Genomic DNA, 18792 nt, shown 5'->3' on the forward strand with positions numbered 1-18792 from the left:
CTGGAAGTGGCGTGTGCCCAGCTGAAATCGCAGATACTGTCTGTGAGCTGGCAGTATCGGGATGTGTGTGTAGGCATCCTTCAAGTCCAGAGAGCATAGCCAATCGTTTTGCTGAATCATGGGGAGAAGGGTGCCCAGGGAAAGCATCCTGAACTTTTCTTTTACGAGATATTTGTTCAGGGCCCTTAGGTCTAGGATGGGACGCATCCCCCCTGTTTTCTTTTCCACAAGGAAGTACCTGGAATAGAATCCCAGCCCTTCTTGCCCGGATGGCACGGGCTCGACCGCATTGGCGCTGAGAAGGGCGGAGAGTTCCTCTGCAAGTACCTTCTTGTGCTGGAAGCTGTAAGACTGAGCTCCCGGTGGACAATTTGGAGGTTTTAAGGCCAAATTGAGGGTGTATCCCTGCCGGACTATTTGCAGAACCCACTGGTCGGAGGTTATGAGAGGCCACCTTTGGTGAAAAGCTTTCAACCTCCCCCCGACTGGCAGGTCGCCCGGCACGGACACTTGGATGTCGGCTATGCTCTGCTGGAGCCAGTCAAAAGCTCGCCCCTTGCTTTTGCTGGGGAGCCGCGGGGCCTTGCTGAGGCGCACGCTGCTGACGAGAGCGAGCGCGCTGGGGCTTAGCCTGGGCCACAGGCTGTCGGGAAGGAGGATTGTACCTACGCTTGCCAGAAGTATAGGGAACAGTCTTCCTTCCCCCGAAAAATCGTCTACCTGTAGAGGTAGAAGCTGAAGGCTGCCGGCGGGCGAACTTGTCGAATGCGGTGTCCCGCTGGTGGAGAGACTCTACCACCTGTTCGACTTTTTCGCCAAAAATGTTGTCCGCACGGCAAGGCGAGTCCGCAATCCGCTGCTGGAGTCTATTCTCCATGTCGGCGGCACGCAGCCATGAGAGCCTGCGCATCACCACACCTTGAGCAGCGGCCCTGGACGCAACATCAAAAGTGTCATAAACTCCTCTGGCCAGGAATTTTCTGCACGCCTTCAGCTGCCTGACCACCTCCTGAAAAGGCTTGGCTTGCTCGGGGGGAAGAGCATCAACCAAGCCCGCCAACTGCCGCACATTGTTCCGCATGTGGATGCTCGTGTAGAGCTGGTAAGACTGGATCTTGGACACGAGCATAGAGGAATGGTAGGCCTTCCTCCCAAAGGAGTCTAAGGTTCTAGCGTCTTTGCCCGGGGGCGCCGAAGCATGTTCCCTAGAACTCTTAGCCTTCTTTAGGGCCAGATCCACAACTCCAGAATCATGAGGCAACTGCGTGCGCATCAGCTCTGGGTCCCCATGGATCCGGTACTGGGACTCGATCTTCTTGGGGATGTGGGGATTACTTAATGGCTTGGTCCAGTTCGCAAGCAATGTCTTTTTCAGGACATGGTGCAAGGGAACAGTGGACGCTTCCTTAGGTGGAGAAGGATAGTCCAGGAGCTCAAACATTTCAGCCCTGGGCTCGTCCTCCACAACCACCGGGAAGGGGATGGCCGTAGACATCTCCCGGACAAAGGAGGCAAAGGACAGACTCTCGGGAGGAGAAAGCTGTCTCTCAGGAGAGGGAGTGGGATCAGACGGAAGACCCTCAGACTCCTCGTCAGAGAAATATCTGGGATCTTCCTCTTCCTCCCACGAGGCCTCACCCTCGGTGTCAGACACAAGTTCACGGACCTGTGTCTGCAACCTCGCCCTGCTCGACTCTGTGGAGCCACGTCCACGATGGGGGCGTCGAGAGGTAGACTCCCTGGCCCGCATCGGCGAAGCTCCCTCCGCCGACGTAGTCGGGGAGCCTTCCTGGGAGGTGGCCGCGGGGACCTCAACCTGGGCGATGGGCCAGCCGGCGCCACGCTCGACGGTACCGGAGGCGCAAGCACCGCCGGTACCGGAGGGTTAGGGCGCAACAGCTCTCCCAGAATCTCTGGGAGAACGGCCCGGAGGCTCTCGTTTAGAGTGGCTGCGGAGAAAGGCTGAGAGGTCGATGCAGGCGTCGACGTCAGAACCTGTTCCGGGCGTGGAGGCTGTTCCGGGCTGTCCAGAGCGGAGCGCATCGACACCTCCTGAACAGAGGGTGAGCGGTCCTCTCGGTGCCGATGCCTGCTGGGTGCCGAATCCCTCGGCGACCCAGAGCTCTCGGTGCCGACACGGGGAGGAGACCGGTGTCGATGCTTCTTCGATTTCTTCCGAAGCATGTCACCGGAGCTCCCCGGCACCGACGAGGAGGACGTCGAATCCATCCGTCGCTTCCTCGGGGCCGAGACTGAAGAAGGTCGATCTCGGGGGGGCTGTACCGCAGGAGCCCTCAGGGTAGGAGGAGACCCACCCGAGGGCTCACCGCCACCAGCAGGGGAATGGACAGCCCTCACCTGCACTCCACCCGATGCACCACCGTCCGACGACATCAGCAGACGAGGTCCTGGTACCACCGACGTCGATGCAGCTATCCGATGTCTCGGCGCCGATGCAGAGGCCCAATGCCTCGATGCACTCGATGCAGGGGCGGCCGAGGAAGATGGTCTGGACGCTGACGACGTCGATGCACTCGAAGATCCCGGTGCCGACGAAGAGCCCGAGAACAACACGTTCCACTGGGCTAGTCTCGCTACCTGAGTCCGCCTTTGAAGCAGGGAACACAGACTACAGTTCTGAGGGCGGTGCTCGGCCCCCAGACACTGAAGACACGACGAGTGTCGATCAGTGAGCGAGATAACCCGGGCGCACTGGGTGCACTTCTTGAAGCCGCTGGAAGGCTTCGATGTCATGGGCGGAAAAATCACGCCGGCGAAATCAAAAGCCGAAATGGCGAAATTTGGAGCACCAAAATTTAGAGGGAGAAAAAAATCTCGACCGAGGCCGAAAAGAGGCCTACCCCGACGACGAAAGAAAACTTACCGGGGCAAAAAAGCTAGAAGTACGGGGAGGATTTACACGAAACCCGGCGAGGGGTTTCCGGAGCACTTCCCGACTAGGACAAAGCTTTCCCGAAGGAAAAAAACACGTTCAAAACAAATTGGACGCGCGAGGTCGACTTTCCGGGGCTCGACACGGCGAAAACACGACCGTACCGAGTGCGGACAAAAGAAGACTGGCCGGCTCGAGCCGGTTTCGGGCGGGAAGACGGCCGCGCGGGCGCGCGAGGGCTAGCAAAGGACTTTGCTAGTGAAGTTTCCGATTGGAGGGGCTGCCGTGGACGTCACCCATCAGTGAGAACAAGCAGCCTGCTTGTCCTCGGAGAAAACAAAACTACGCTTGAGAAAAGATCCCAACTTCCTATCCTGAGGATCACGGAGAGCCGTTCCTCCATCAACCGGGATAGCCGTAGCTATAATTACTGCCGTCACTACTGCATCTACCGTGGGAGCCTTAAAGGAATCCCTATCATCCTGAGGGAGGGGATAAAGCCTCGCCATTGCCTTTGCCACCTTACACGGCAAATCCCATTCCTGACAAATCATCTCCCGGAGATCCTTGTTCATAGGGAAGGATCACGCCTGACGCTGAATGCCCTTCACCAACGGATCCTGGAAAGTTTCCCCCAACGCCACCTCAGGACCAAACTGAAGGGTGGACGACACCTGATCTATGAGTTCTGACAGCTCATCTCTATGGAAAATCCGCACTACTGAAGGATCCTCTCCAGGAATCCAACAATCCTGCTCCTGAGAGCCGTCAATTCCATCTGACTCCCCCAGATCACTAAGCGCAGCTTCTGCAGCTACAGGAGAAAAACATTGCCTGTCCTCTGACCACTCTAACCGTGGTCTCTCAGCCAAGACGGAAATAGCCCCCTCTTCCAATTGGGGGGGGGGGGGGGGGGAGGGAGGGGGTCCCGATCTCCAGGCCTGATACCGCGTCCAGACAAAATCTGGAGGAAAGCCCACCATTCCTGGACCGTCATTAGGCCCTTTTGTGCCAAAAACGGAGGCCGCAGGCCCAAAACCAGCCGGCTCCATGGGCCGCGTCAGACTCAAGATGGCGGCTGTTCCCGCCGAAACTGTTCCCGCTGACAGCGGCCCTGCCTACGCTCCCGCTGACCCGGAGACTCCCGACACCATCGATCCCTCCGCGGTCAAGTCGGGGGGTGCCGCAGCCACCTTTATAGGTGCACCGCAAAGCTACACTGAGCGCCCGGCGCCTCTACCCCTCGCCACGAGCACGCGCGACATCGGAGGAGCTGGGCCGCCATAAACCACGAGGGAAGGGAAAAGCTGTTCCGCAAACGCGCCAAACCAAAAACTCACTCACACTGCAAAAGCACTGGAGAAAGCGCTGCTCTCTCGTTCCAGCAAGGAATCAAAACCCCCGTTCGGTCCGCTGAAAATAAAGAAATAAATGCCCTTAAAGGCACAGTACTCCAACTCTGGCAGCTGGAAATTGTAAGGCACTCAAGGCTACAATACTGAGAAAGCAGCCGAGGCACAAAGCTGCCAAGCAAAACGAAATAGAATAACTGACCTTAAAGGCACAGTACTCTAATTCTGGCATCTGGAAATTGTAAGGCACTCAAGGCTACAATACTGAGAAAGCAGCCGAGGCACAAAGCTGCCAAGCCAACAGAAATAGAGAGCAGCACAGGGGGAGGGACCCAAACATAGGTGTAACACCCCAGGGGGAAAAACTGGGCCCCACCAGACCCAGGGCCCCAAAGCACTTTTTTTTTTTTTTTTTTTTACACACACGTACAGGGTACTGCAACAGAATAAAGTTTGGAAGGAAAAAATCCTACGACCCAATGACAAACTACCTCACCAGATTATTGGAGACTGCACAGGCTGTCAACTGCTACCTCTGCTGAGACTGAGAAAATACTGGCTAGTGGAGGTTCTGCACAGGTTATATATACAGGCTTCAAAAGCTTAGTGTTTTCTCAGTCTCCCTCTGCTGGTAGGAGGACATAACCCACGCGTCTTGACCGGTCTGGAGGGTCGCTGAGGAAATACTGGTTAGTAGAAGGTCTGCACAGCCTACTTGTATAAGAAGTTTTAGTATTCTCAGTCTCCCTCTGCTGGTAGGAGTGCATAACCCAAGCGTCTTGAACGGTCTGGAGGATTGCTGAGGAATGCCAGGATCAAAAGGACCGGACTGCTCCTCGTGACTTGATGGTTCTCTGACATCTGTCAACACAGGTGACAAAACATGATCAGGTCCTCTTCATGACAACTACCAATTATAAGCGTCAGTCACATGATACTGCCACACTGGCAGCACTTCTCAAAACCACTGAGTATTCTGGGACATGTCAGGGAAGACAGCTGCAGCAAAGTCAACCAGCTCAATTGTGAAGGCAAAAAACACTTCCAACCTGAGTTCTCAGGCGTAAGGGGGCAAACTGTCAAAAGAACATTAACAGGACAGAAAAACAAACTGGTCTCATGCAGCGTTTACAAAATAAAGAACATGACAAATGGAACCAGAATAAAGAGGCAGAAGTGAGCTGTGAGGGAGAGAGAAAGTGCATGGCTTCACTGTTCCATGGCTGAAGAGACTACCTGGTGCTTTGTGGCGGGCAAGAAAGTGCATGCGACTGCAGCCTTCTAAAGGCTTCCAGAAGATTGCTGAGAAGTTAAGCCAGGCTCCATCGGATGATGTCACTCATCTGAGAATATGCTGGTTCTGCTTATCCTTGGAGAAACATGAGATCAACTGGGGCTCATGGAATGCAGCAGAAAATAGTTTGGCCAGATTAAATAGAAATGAACAGCAATTAAGGACTGTAAAAGCTTATATTTCCACATTACATCTAGGAACTACCAAATTGCATAAGAACCAGAATAAACTTATAAAATTAAAAAGAGAGCAACCACTCACTTTACTAGCACACGCAAAGCCAGTTCCAAGGGCTGCCAGAATCTCAAGTACAGCTGGAGTGGGATTGCATTTTACAGTGTAGAATGGCTTTATATGAGCCACCACATTGTGCCACTGGATGTTTTTCTTCACAATCTTTCCAAGATCACCCACAAAAAAAGCATTTTTTCCTGTCTGTAGGAGAAAATTTAGATAAATTAGAACTGAAAGACAGATTTAAGGCAAAAATTGCTCAGTATACGTCAATGGTTTACAAACAGACCAACACATCTTAATCTAATTTTTCTAAAATTGTATATCTGCAGTTAACATTGTTCAGTAAGGGAACAAATTAAAAGCAGACATGTATCAAGGGCTCTTTCCCATACTTAAATGAGTTTGACATTTGTTTGGACTTCACAGGAACTGTAACCTTGCATCAGAGCCACATGCATACATACAGCATTAGAAAACCCTGCACTCAGCCTTAAGACTTCCCTGCCATCTGCCTTGAATAGCTAATGCCTTCATTACCATGGAATTTAAATGAGCGAGTCTTTGCAGCTATCTTATTCAAAAAAAAAAATTAACATAGGGCACCCACAGCAGCACACTAAGTTCTGTACAAAAGCTGAGCTAAACAAGGATTGGGCAACCACAGTCAGAGGGCCACAACCTAGTTGGGTTAACTAGATTTCCCACAGTGAATATGCAAACAGATCTCATACATACTCACTGTGGAAATCTTAGTGGTCCTCACGGACTGCGACTGCCCACCCCCTGAGCTACACTATACACAGAGCTTAGCACACTGCTGGATTGCTCCTAAAGTGTGCAACTTTACTGGCAAGCATTATTTGTGATTTGAAAAAGCCAGACTGCCTGTTCAAGTAGGGCTTGCAAGTAACTTAGAAAATGGATATAAAATGCAATATTAAACAACCAAGTCAGAAGAGATTTTAGGGACAGTACAGTATGCTAGAAAATATATGTATATGGGGATATTTAAGCCTATTTGGTAAAACTGCCTAAACATCTAAATTTTTGATAAGTTGAGGGTAATGAAAACAGTTTTGAAGACTAGAATAAAGCAGCAGATGGGAGTGATGCTGTTAACTGGTTAACCCCAGGAATGGAGGCAAATAAAGCACCAGTCCTTGAATATTTGGCAATGATTGCTTGTATAAGAGGGGTTTCTATTTCCTTCCAGCATTCTACCACAATAGGCACATTATTGGGAGATCATCAAACACATGGTCTAAATTCAACAAAAATGAAATTTTTGGCAAGTGTGGGATCCATTTACAGAATACAGACAGCTCCAAAGATAATAAAAAAGGGAAATGTCCTTCCAACTATCACCCCTCCTCCATTTCCTATGCAAGATACACCGCCGGAGTCTTGACTCTCATCTCAAGCTATCCTGGATCCACTTCAAGCTGGCATTTGCCCTCTTCATTCAACTGAAACTCCAATGACCTTTCCTGGCCAGATCCAGACGTCTCTATTCTATCCTCATCCTTCTCAATCTATCTGCTGCTTATGACACTGCTGGGTGTCTTGACTTCCTTTCATCTCAAGCTATTCTTGATCCACTTCAATCTGGCTTTCGCCCTCTACATTCAACTGAAACGGCGCTTGCTAAAGTCTCCAATGACCTGTTCCTGGCCACATCCAAAGGTCTCTATTCTATCCTCATTCTTCTCAATCTGCTGCTTTTGACACTGTTGATCACCACCTATTCCTTGAAATGCTGTCCTCACTAGGATTTCAGGGCTCTCTCTCATTCCTGGTTTTCTTCTTATCTCTCCCATCATACCTTTAGTGTATACTGGATCCTCCTCCCCTTCTATCCCACTATCAGTTGGTGTACCTCAACTGAGGACAGGATGATGGGCTTAATGGACTCTTAGACTTTCCCCGTATGACAATACTCATATACTAATAGCAAAAATGCACAGGAAGTGAAAGGAAGGTCTGGAGTGAGGACGTATAGAATGAAAATGAAAGGATCACCATATGTTGAGCGTGGCCTGAGACACACTGGCCTTTAATTTTACCGGATCTCCCCAAACCTCGTATCATGTCATGCCTCCTTCCTCACTGAGATGTACAAAGATGAACAGACGCACACTCACGAGATATGAATGTGGTATTTGCAATCTGGATTGACCCCATCTGAAAACAGGATGGGGACTCTTGGCCTTTCCCATTATGGCAACACTTATGCCCTTATGGCAAAAAATGCACAGAAAATGAGTGAATCTCCTTCCAAGAGAAAAAAAACTCTGGAGAGAGGAAGAATAAAATGAAAATACCTATTACGGAAAAGGTGGTGAATTTGTGCCACAGGAGACAAGACTGTACCTGACATCAAGAAAGCTTGAAACAAGACCCTAAAATCTGTAAGGAAGAGAAAGGGATAGCAGATGTTATGGATGGTCATACTGGACAAAACCAGAATGTTTACCATGTGCCCAGGCTGAATAGATAGAGGAAATAAAAATACAAGTAGATGGCGTGAGGACCTCCCACTATCCTTAAGTGGGAGAAAATGCAAATTGACCGGATAACTTTACTCCCTAAGTGGACATATATCTTGTAAGTCCTAGAAGAAAACTAAGATAACACATGAGAAACTCCAAGACAGTTGGAAAGTAGAGAAGACGTGAATAAAACATGCCATCTAAAGCAGCTGAGAAAACTGGGTGCTCAGTAGACAGGACTGAGTCTCCTAGAATATGAGAACCATCTGAACCATGTAGCCTATGCAGCTGTCATCTGCTATGCCAAAGAGAACGCATAGCCATGAAAGAAAATTGCTGAAAGGAAGTAAGACCTTATGTCCAGAATTGCAAAGTATGCAACAATTGAGTATCAGACAACGTATTTCATTGCACATGGCATCTGAACCATATAGCCTACGCTCTAGAGAACGTTTGTTAAGATCTTAAAACACTGTATAAGAACATAACCACGGAGGAAAATTTCCTGAAAGGAATTAAGATCTTATGTCCAGCATTGTAAAGTACCAAACAATGGCACCTGAACCAGATAGCCTATGCCATAGAAAATGTTTGTTAAGTTCTTAAAACACTGTATAACATCATAGCCATGAAGGGAAATGCTTGAAAGGAACTAAGATATTATGGCCCGATTTGTAAAGTACTAATCAATTGACTATTAGACAATGTAGTCCTATTCACCAGGAAATGAGAAAGACACAGAGTGACGCACACTGGACCCCCATAAAAACTGCGCTTGACAATAGCGAAGACCTTTCCTCCAAACATCACACACAAGGGAAAGGAATAGGAAAATGGTTATTTTGGAGCTGAGATACAATTTAATTCGCCCCATTGTCTAAAACAGAGAATTCCCGACTGAGCTGCACTTTGAATCGGAGTCTTGCCAAGATCAAAAAGAAATCGCCAACTGAGCTGCACTTTAATTCACAACATTGCTAGCAATCAAAAAGTCCCCGACGGAGAAAAAAAACAGAGGGAAAAACAAAATGAGCGCCATTCGCATCGTAGCATTTTGTGTATTTTTTTTTTTTGTTTTTTTTAATAGCTTGAAAAATATATGTAAAAATTAATTGTGGGGAAAATATACTACCAATTGCCCCAACTACCGGAGAAACAATATCTCCTTTCTATTGCACAAACAACGAAACACAGTAAAAGCAGAAAAACCTGCCACGTCAAGGGAAATTGCAGCTGCAGGCAAAACAATGGCGGCCAAGCGCACCAAAATGAGAAGAATAAAGTTTGGGGGAGAAAACCACTGACCGGACCGACGAAGAAGCAGGAAATCCGTGCCGCCGAAAAACAGATAACCTCCGATGCCACACAAAACATGGTTTTGCCTCTGGCCCGACAGGAACCGTCAATACAGCTCCCAAGCTATATAGACCCGTCCAAGAGCGAGCACGCGCTTAACAGTTTGAGCCTCTTTTTTTTTTTTTTACAACTACCGCCGCTAACAAAGCCGGATAGCAGAGGAAAAATAATGAAGATAACAAAAAACCGCCGATTAAAGTCACAGACGCTGACTTTTCACTTTTTTTTTTTTTTTTTAAATAGCTCCGCCAGAAAAGAAAATAAAGACTCTTCAAACAGAATAAGACAGAAGAGCTACCTGCTCGTTATAAGCCTGGGGAAAGCAAAAACTACTTCCTTTAAATTCCTTTCAATTGAATTAATTCTTTTAATTTTCTTTTACTTGATTTAATTCTTTAAAAACAGCTGCCTATTAAAAGTGGCTGCCTCTCCCAAAGACGGTACTCCTTTCCAGAGAAAGGGACGGCCCTTCCCTGCTAAGCCAGGGAGATGGGGAGGAAGAGAGGTGGACTCGAGACACCCGAGTTTAACACCCCAGAGGCTGTCAAAGAAAGAAAAGAAACCCTGTCAAGCCTCTAATTACGATTCCAGGCACAGAAGAAGTATTATAAATATATCTGTAATATCTTATAGAGAAAAGAGAGAGAGAGAGAGAGAGAGAGAGAGAGAGAGAGAGAGACTAATGGGCTCACTTCCTACCTGCTGAGAGACTGAGAAAATACTGAGGCTAAGGTCACATGGCCAGGGCTCCAATTGGCTCTCTAGAGTCAGAGTTTTTTTCTCAGTCTCCACCTGCTGGTAGGCGGGCACAACCCAACAGTCCAATCCTGGTCCGGTCTGGAGGGACGCTAAAGAAGACTGAGTTTCTTATCTTTCTCCCTAAACCTCTCCTCTTCCTCCATTCTATTTCTGTGTATAACATTCTCATCCTGTCTCATCAGCTCGTAACCTTGGCGTCATCTTCAACTCCTCTCTCCTTCTCTGCACATATTCAACAGACTGCTAAAACCTGCCGTTTCTTTCACTTTATCACCAAATTTTGTCCTTTCATTTGTGAGCACACTACCACACTTATCACCTCTTGCTTAGACTACTGCAAATTGCTTCCAACAGGTCTCCCACTTAGCCATTTCTCTCCTCTTCAATCTGTTCAAAATTCTGCTGCATGACTTATATTCCGCCAGTGTCGCTATGTTCATATTAGCCCTCTCCTCAAGTCACTTCACTTGCTCCCTATCTGTTTCCACATACAGTTCATCTCATATTGACTTGCAAGTACATTCACTCTGCAGCTCCTTAGTACCTCTTTGCTCTTATCTCTCCCTACACTCCTCCCCGGGAACTCTGTTCACTGAGTAAATCTCGCTTATTCCGCACCCTTCTCCTCCACCACTAACTTCAAACTCCGCTCCTTTTATCTTGCTGCACCATATGCCTGAAACAGACTTCCTGAGCCGCTACAGTCAAGCTCCATCTCTGGACATGTTCAAATCTAGGCCAAAAGCCCGCCTTTTTGATGATTTTAACTACTAACCCCTACTCACTTGTTCCTTACCCATGTTTTATCATTTCCACCTTAGTAATTCCATATCTCTTATTTGTCCTGTTTGTCTGTCCTAATTAGATTGTAAGCTCTGTAGAGCAGGGACTGTCTTCTATGTCCAGTGTAGCGGGCTGCATATGTCTAGTAGTGCTATAGAAATATGATAAGCAGTAGTAAATGAATATGGCTAGGACCCACTAGAATAATTGAAGCTACCATAAGATAACCCCCCCCCCCCCCCCCCCCCCCAAAAAAAAAAAAAAAAAAATTATATATAGCGAATGCTACATACCTGTAGAAGGTATTCTCCGAGGACAGCAGGCTGATTGTTCTCACTGATGGGTGACGTCCACGGCAGCCCCTCCAATCGGAATCTTCACTAGCAAAAGCCTTTGTTAGCCCTCGCGCGCCGATGCGCATGCGTGGCCGTCTTCCCGCCCGAAACCGGCTCGTGCCGGCCAGTCTCATATGTAGCAAGACAAAGAGAAGGGAAGACACAACCCCAAAAGGGGAGGCGGGCGGGTTTGTGAGAACAATCAGCCTGCTGTCCTCGGAGAATACCTTCTACAGGTATGTAGCATTCGCTTTCTCCGAGGACAAGCAGGCTGCTTGTTCTCACTGATGGGGTATCCCTAGCCCCCAGGCTCACTCAAAACAACCACCATGGTCAATTGGACCTCGCAACGGCGAGGACATAACTGAGATTGACCTAACAATTTATCCAACTAACTGAGAGTGCAGCCTGGAACAGAAAAAACATGGGCCTAGGGGGGTGGAGTTGGATCCTAAACCTCGAACAGATTCTGAAGCACTGACTGCCCGAACCGACTGTCGCGTCGGGTATCCTGCTGCAGGCAGTAATGAAATGTGAATGTGTGGACAGATGACCACGTCGTAGCTTTGCAAATCTCTTCAATAGTGGCTGACTTCAAGTGGGCTACCGACGCTGCCATGGCTCTAACATTATGAGCCGTGACATGACCCTCAAGAGCCAGCCCAGCCTGGGCGTAAGTGAAGGAAATGCAATCTGCTAGCCAATTGGATATGGTGCGTTTCCCCACAGCCACTCCCCTCCTGTTGGGATCAAAAGAAACAAACAATTGGGCGGACTGTCTGTTGGGCTGTGTCCGCTCCAGATAGAAGGCCAATGCTCTCTTGCAGTCCAATGTGTGCAGCTGACGTTCAGCAGGGCAGGAATGAGGACGGGGAAAGAAGGTTGGCAAGACAATTGACTGGTTCAGATGGAACTCCGACACAACCTTTGGCAAGAACTTAGGGTGAGTGCAAAGGACTACTCTGTTATGATGAAATTTGGTGTAAGGAGCCTGGGCTACCAGGGCCTGAAGCTCACTGACTCTACGAGCTGAAGTAACTGCCACCAAGAAAATGACCTTCCAGGTCAAGTACTTCAGATGGCAGGAGTTCAGTGGCTCAAAAGGAGGTTTCATCAGCTGGGTGAGAACGACATTGAGATCCCATGACACTGTAGGCGGCTTGACAGGGGGCTTTGACAAAAGCAAACCTCTCATGAAGCGAACAACTAAAGGCTGTCCTGAGATCGGCTTACCTTCCACACGGTAATGGTATGCACTGATTGCACTAAGGGGAACCCTAACGGAGTTGGTCTTGAGACCAGACTCAGACAAGTGCAGAAGGTATTCAAGCAGGGTCTGTGTAGGACAAGAGCAAGGATCTAGGGCCTTGCTGTCACACCAGACGGCAAACCTCATCCATAGAAAGAAGTAACTCCTCTTAGTGGAATCTTTCCTGGAAGCAAGACACAGGAGACACCCTCCGACAGACCCAAAGAGGCAAAGTCTACGCTCTCAACATCCAGGCCGTGAGAGCCAGGGACCGGAGGTTGGGATGCAGAAGTGCCCCTTCGTCCTGTGTGATGAAGGTCGGAAAACACTCCAATCTCCACGGTTCTTCGGAGGACAACTCCAGAAGAAGAGGGAACCAGATCTGACGCGGCCAAAAAGGAGCAATCAGAATCATGGTGCCTCGGTCTTGCTTGAGTTTCAACAAAGTCTTCCCCACCAGAGGTATGGGAGGATAAGCATACAGCAGACCCTCCCCCCAGTCCAGGAGGAAGGCATCCGATGCCAGTCTGCCGTGGGCCTGAAGCCTGGAACAGAACTGAGGGACTTTGTGGTTGGCTCGAGATGCGAAGAGATCTACCAAGGGGGTGCCCCACACCTGGAAGATCTGTCGCACTACATGGGAATTGAGCGACCACTCGTGAGGTTGCATAATCCTGCTCAACCAGTCGGCCAGACTGTTGTTTACGCCTGCCAGATATGTGGCTTGGAGCACCATGCCGTGACGGCGAGCCCAGAGCCACATGCTGACGGCTTCCTGACACAGGGGGCGAGATCCGGTGCCCCCCTGCTTGTTGATGTAATACATGGCAACCTGGTTGTCTGTCTGAATTTGGATAATTTGGTGGGACAGCCGATCTCTGAAAGCCTTCAGAACGTTCCAGACCGCTCGTAACTCCAGGAGATTGATCTGTAGATCGCGTTCCTGGAGGGACCAGCTTCCTTGGGTGTGCAGCCCATCGACCTGAGCTCCCCACCCCAGGAGAGACGCATCCGTAGTCAGCAATTTTTGTGGCTGAGGAATTTGGAAAGGACGTCCCAGAGTCAGATTGTACCAAATCGTCCACCAATACAGGGATTTGAGAAAACTCGTGGACAGGTGGATCACATCTTCTAGATCCCCAGCAGCCTGAAACCACTGGGAAGCTAGGGTCCATTAAGCAGATCTCATGTGAAGGCGGGCCATGGGAGTCACATGAACTGTGGAGGCCATGTGGCCAAGCAATCTCAACATCTGCCGAGCTGTGATCTGCTGGGACGCTCGCACCCGCAAGATGAGGGACAACAAGTTGTTGGCTCTCGCCTCTGGGAGGTAGGCACGAGCCGTCCGAGAATCCAGCAGAGCTCCTATGAATTCGAGTCTCTGCACTGGAAGAAGATGGGACTTTGGATAATTTATCACAAACCCCAGTAGCTCCAGGAGGCGAATAGTCATCTGCATGGACTGCAGGGCTCCTGCCTCGGATGTGTTCTTCACCAGCCAATCGTCGAGATATGGGACCACGTGCACCCCCAGCCTGCGAAGTGCCGCTGCTACTACAGCCAAGCACTTCGTGAACACTCTGGGCGCAGAGGCGAGCCCATAGGGTAGCACACAGTACTGGAAGTGACGTGTGCCCAGCTGAAATCACAGATACTGTCTGTGAGCTGGCAGTATCAGGATGTGCGTGTAGGCATCCTTCAAGTCCAGAGAGCATAGCCAATCGTTTTCCTGAATCATGGGGAGAAGGATGCCCAAGGAAAGCATCCTGAACTTTTCTTTGACCAGATATTTGTTCAGGGCCCTTAGGTCTAGGATGGGACACATCCCCCCTGTTTTCTTTTCTACAAGGAAGTACCTGGAATAGAACCCCAGCCCTTCCTGCCCGGATGGCACGGGCTCGACCGCATTGGCGCTGAGAAGGGCGTAGAGTTCCTCTGCAAGTACCTGCTTGTATTGGAAGCTGTAAGACTGAGCTCCCGGTGGACAATTTGGAGGTTTGGAGGCCAAATTGAGGGTGTATCTTTGCCGGACTATTTGAAGAACCCACTGATCGGAGGTTATGGTGAAAAGCTTTCAACCTCCCTCCGACTGGCAGGTCGCCCGCACTGACACTTGGATGTCGGCTATGCTCTGCTGGAGCCAGTCAAAAGCTCGTTCCTTGCTTTTGCTGGGGAGCCGAGGGGCCTTGCTGAGGCGCACGCTGCTGACGAGAGCGAGCGCGCTGGGGCTTAGCCTGGGCCGCAGGCTGTCGAAGAGGAGGATTGTACCTACGCTTACCAGAAGAGTAGGGAACAGTCCTCCTTCCCCAAAAAATCGTCTACCTGTAGAGGTAGAAGCTGAAGGCTGCCGGCGGGAGAACTTGTCGAAAGCGGTATCCCGCTGGTGGAGCTGCTCTACCACCTGCTCGACTTTTTCTCCAAAAATGTTAACCGCAAGGCAAGGCGAGTCCGCAATCAGCTGCTGGAGTCTATTCTCCAGGTCGGAGGCACGCAGCCATGAGAGTCTGCGCATCACCACACCTTGAGCAGCGGCCCTGGACGCAACATCAAAGGTGTCATACACCCCTCTGGCCAGGAATTTTCTGCACGCCTTCAGCTGCCTGACCACCTCCTGAAAAGGCTTGGCTTGCTCAGGGGGGAGCTTGTCCACCAAGCCCGCCAACTGCCGCACATTGTTCCGCATGTGTATGCTCGTGTAGAGCTGGTAAGACTGAATTTTGGCCAAGAGCATAGAGGAATGGTAGGCCTTCCTCCCAAAGGAGTCTAAGGTTCTAGAGTCCTTGCCCGGGGGCGCCGAAGCATGCTTCCTAGAACTCTTAGCCTTCTTTAGGGCCAAATCCACAACTCCAGAGTCGTGAGGCAACTGAGTGCGCATCAGCTCTGGGTCCCCATGGATCCGGTACTGGGACTCGATCTTCTTGGGAATGTGGGGATTACTTAGAGGCTTGGTCCAGGTCGCCAGCAATGTCTTTTTGAGGACATGATGCATGGGTACTGTGGACGCTTCCTTAGGTGGAGAAGGATAGTCCAGGAGCTCAAACATTTCAGCCCTGGGCTCGTCCTCCACAACCACCGGGAAGGGGATGGCCGTAGACATCTCCCGGACAAAGGAAGCGAAAGAGACTCTCGGGAGGAGAAAGCTGCCTTTCAGGAGAGGGAGTGGGATCCGAAGGAAGGCCATCAGACTCCTCGTCAGAGAAATATCGGATGTCCTCCTCCTCCTCCCACGAGGCCTCACCATCGGTATCAGACACAAGTTCACGAACCTGTGTCTGAAGCCGTTCCCGGCTCGACTCCGTGGAACCACGTCCACGATGGGAGCGTCGAGAGGTAGACTCCCTCGCCCGCACCAGCGAAGCTCCCTCCGCCGACGTCGTCTGGGAGCCTTCCTGGGAGGCTACCGCAGTCGGTACCACAAGCGGCACCGATGTTGGAGACCTCACCCCGGGCAAGGGGCCAGCCGGCGCCTCACTCGACGGTATCGGTGGCGCAAGCACCCCCGGTACCGGAGGGGAAGGGCGCAACAGCTCTCCCAGGATCTCTGGGAGAACGGCCCGGAGACTCGCGTGCAGAGCGGCTATGGAGAAAGGCATGGAAGCCGATGCAGGTGTCGATGTCAGAGTCTGTTCCGGGCGTGGAGGCTGTTCCGGGCTGTCCAGAGTGGAGCGCATCGACACCTCTTGAACAGAGGGTGAGCGGTCCTCTCGGTGCCGACACGGGAAGGAGACCGGTGTCGATGCTTCTTCGACTTCTTGGAACGAAGCATGTCACCGGAGCTTCCTGGCACCGACGAGGACGTAGAATCCAGCCGTCGCTTCCTCGGGGCCGAGGCCGAAGGTCGGTCTCGGGGGGGCTGTACCGCAGGAGCCCTCAGGGTAGGGGGAGACCCACCCGAAGGCTCACCGCCACCAGCAGGGGAATGGACAGCCCTCACCTGCACTCCAGACGAAGCACCACCGTCCGACGACATCAGCAGACGAGGAGGTCCCGGTACCACCGACGCCGCCTTCCAATGTCTCAGCCCCGATGCAGAGGGTCGATGCCTCGATACACTCGATGCAATCGCGGCCGAGGATAAAGGTCTGGACGCTGGCGACGTCGATGCACTCGATACTCCCGGTGCCGATGCCGACGAAGAGCCCGAGAACAAAACGTTCCACTGGGCCAATCTCGCTACCTGAGTCCGCTTTTGTAAAAGAGAGCACAGACTACAGGCCTGCGGGCGGTGCCCAGCCCCCAGACACTGAAGACACGACGCGTGTATCAGTGAGCGAGATTACCCGGGCGCACTGGGTGCACTTCTTGAAGCCGCTGGGAGACTTCGATGTCATGGGCGGAAAAATCGCGCCGGCGAGATCAAAACTCGTAATGGCGAAGATGGCACCACAAAAAGGGGAAGAAAACTTCGAACCGAGGCCTCAAAGGGGCCTACCCCGACGACGAAAGAAAACTTCACGGGGCAAAAACTAGAAATATAGGAAGGGGACAGAAAAGGTCTCCTTCCGAAAGGATTTTTTTTTTTTATTATTATTAGCGAAGTCCAAAAAAGACGTGCGAGGTCGACTTTCCGGGGCGCGAACGGCGTAACACGACCGTACCGAGCGCGGACAAAAGAAGACTGGCCGGCACGAGCCAGTTTCGGGCGGGAAGACGGCCGCGCATGCGCGGTGCACATCGGCGCGCGAGGGCTAGCAAAGCATTTTGCTAATGAAGATTCCGATTGGAGGGGCTGCCGTGGACGTCACCCATCAGTGAGAACAAGCAGCCTTGCTTGTCCTCGGAGAATCAGCAAATATCTGGAATAGAACCCTCAATCCCTCTCCGGCAGAGTTTCTGTTGCATTCTGCCGGATGAGGGCCAAAAGCTCCTCTCGTAACTGGAGTTGGAGGGAGTTAAAATGAGATGCACTTGGTGGATGATCTCAGGTCTTGCTTGCCAAAACAGAGTGTAGCCGTGTTGGATTGGTTAAGACCCTGCAATAGGAGGTGATGAGAGCCCAACTTTGATGAAACAGAAGAAGCCTCAATCTGACAGGAAGGTTTGTTGGTAACAACTGAACGGTGGCAATGTTTAAATTAGAGCATATATAACCTTCTTGAAACCTTCTAGTAGAAGGTGTACTAGTCTGTGGCCTAAAGTTTTTATTGTTATCTGTTTCTTGATATCAGCCACTTCCTCAACCATGTCCCACGACAAGAACATCTGTGATGCACTCCTGGAAAGCAGATTCAAGATCAGACTCAGCCAAGAACTGGCGCATTGCTATTGCTACGTCAAAAGCATCAAAAGCCTGTCTAGCAAAATATATACGACAGGGAGCTTTTGGTCAAGTGTTTGGAATTCTTGTTTGAATGAAGATATTCAGCGAATGATAAAGAACTCTATATAAAAGACTTTAAATAAAAGATGGAATAAACCTGGCAGCATAAATAACTTTCTCCGAGGACAAGCAGGATGCTTGTTCTCACATGTGGATTGATGTACACGTTGGCCCAGGAATCGGCATTTTGCCAGAGAAATAAAGTTTTGCTAGAGTCTTCTGGCGCGCTCACCACGCTTGCACGGACGACTTCCCACCCTTAGCGTGAACGTGCTACTTCAGTTTTTTTCTTGTCCACAGCGGAGACAGGAGAAAGTCTTGACGAGTTCGCTAACTTTTCTTACATTTTCCCTCATTAAAAAAAAAAAAAAAAAAAATTCTCCATGTATATTTCTAGGTTTTAGACCTTTTTATAAGAGCTTTGTCCACCAGGATACAAAATCATTCACTGGACGAGAGAAGGAAAAAGAGGCGGAGGTATAGCTATAATCTATAAATCCCAATTCATAATCACAACTACAGCCGAATTGATCCTCCCTCAACTCGAAATAGCCTCAGTCAGAGTCACACACCCTAACCTACAGGATCAACTAAATATAATCCTATTTTATAGACCCCCGGCTAGGTGGCAAGAAGCACAGATACACTTCACGGACTTCATATCAAACACTTGTCTATCATCCCAAAATATCATCATAGCAGGAGACATCAACCTCCATCTTGAA

At 50.2% G+C, this 18792-nt stretch overlaps 1 protein-coding gene across 3 annotated transcripts in view; it reads right to left on the minus strand.

Moving 5' to 3' along the window:
- AZIN1 (antizyme inhibitor 1) overlaps nucleotides 1-18792 on the minus strand; it is a 281655-nt gene that overhangs the window by 205273 nt on the left and 57590 nt on the right. For all 3 annotated transcript variants that reach the window (XM_030217535.1, XM_030217541.1, XM_030217551.1), the window contains exon 4: nucleotides 5801-5974. In XM_030217535.1, the coding sequence (XP_030073395.1) occupies nucleotides 5801-5974 (174 nt within the window). The remainder of the gene's footprint in view (nucleotides 1-5800; nucleotides 5975-18792) is intronic.

Source organism: Microcaecilia unicolor, chromosome 1 (assembly GCF_901765095.1).
Source record: "Microcaecilia unicolor chromosome 1, aMicUni1.1, whole genome shotgun sequence".
Lineage (NCBI taxonomy): Eukaryota > Metazoa > Chordata > Amphibia > Gymnophiona > Siphonopidae > Microcaecilia > Microcaecilia unicolor.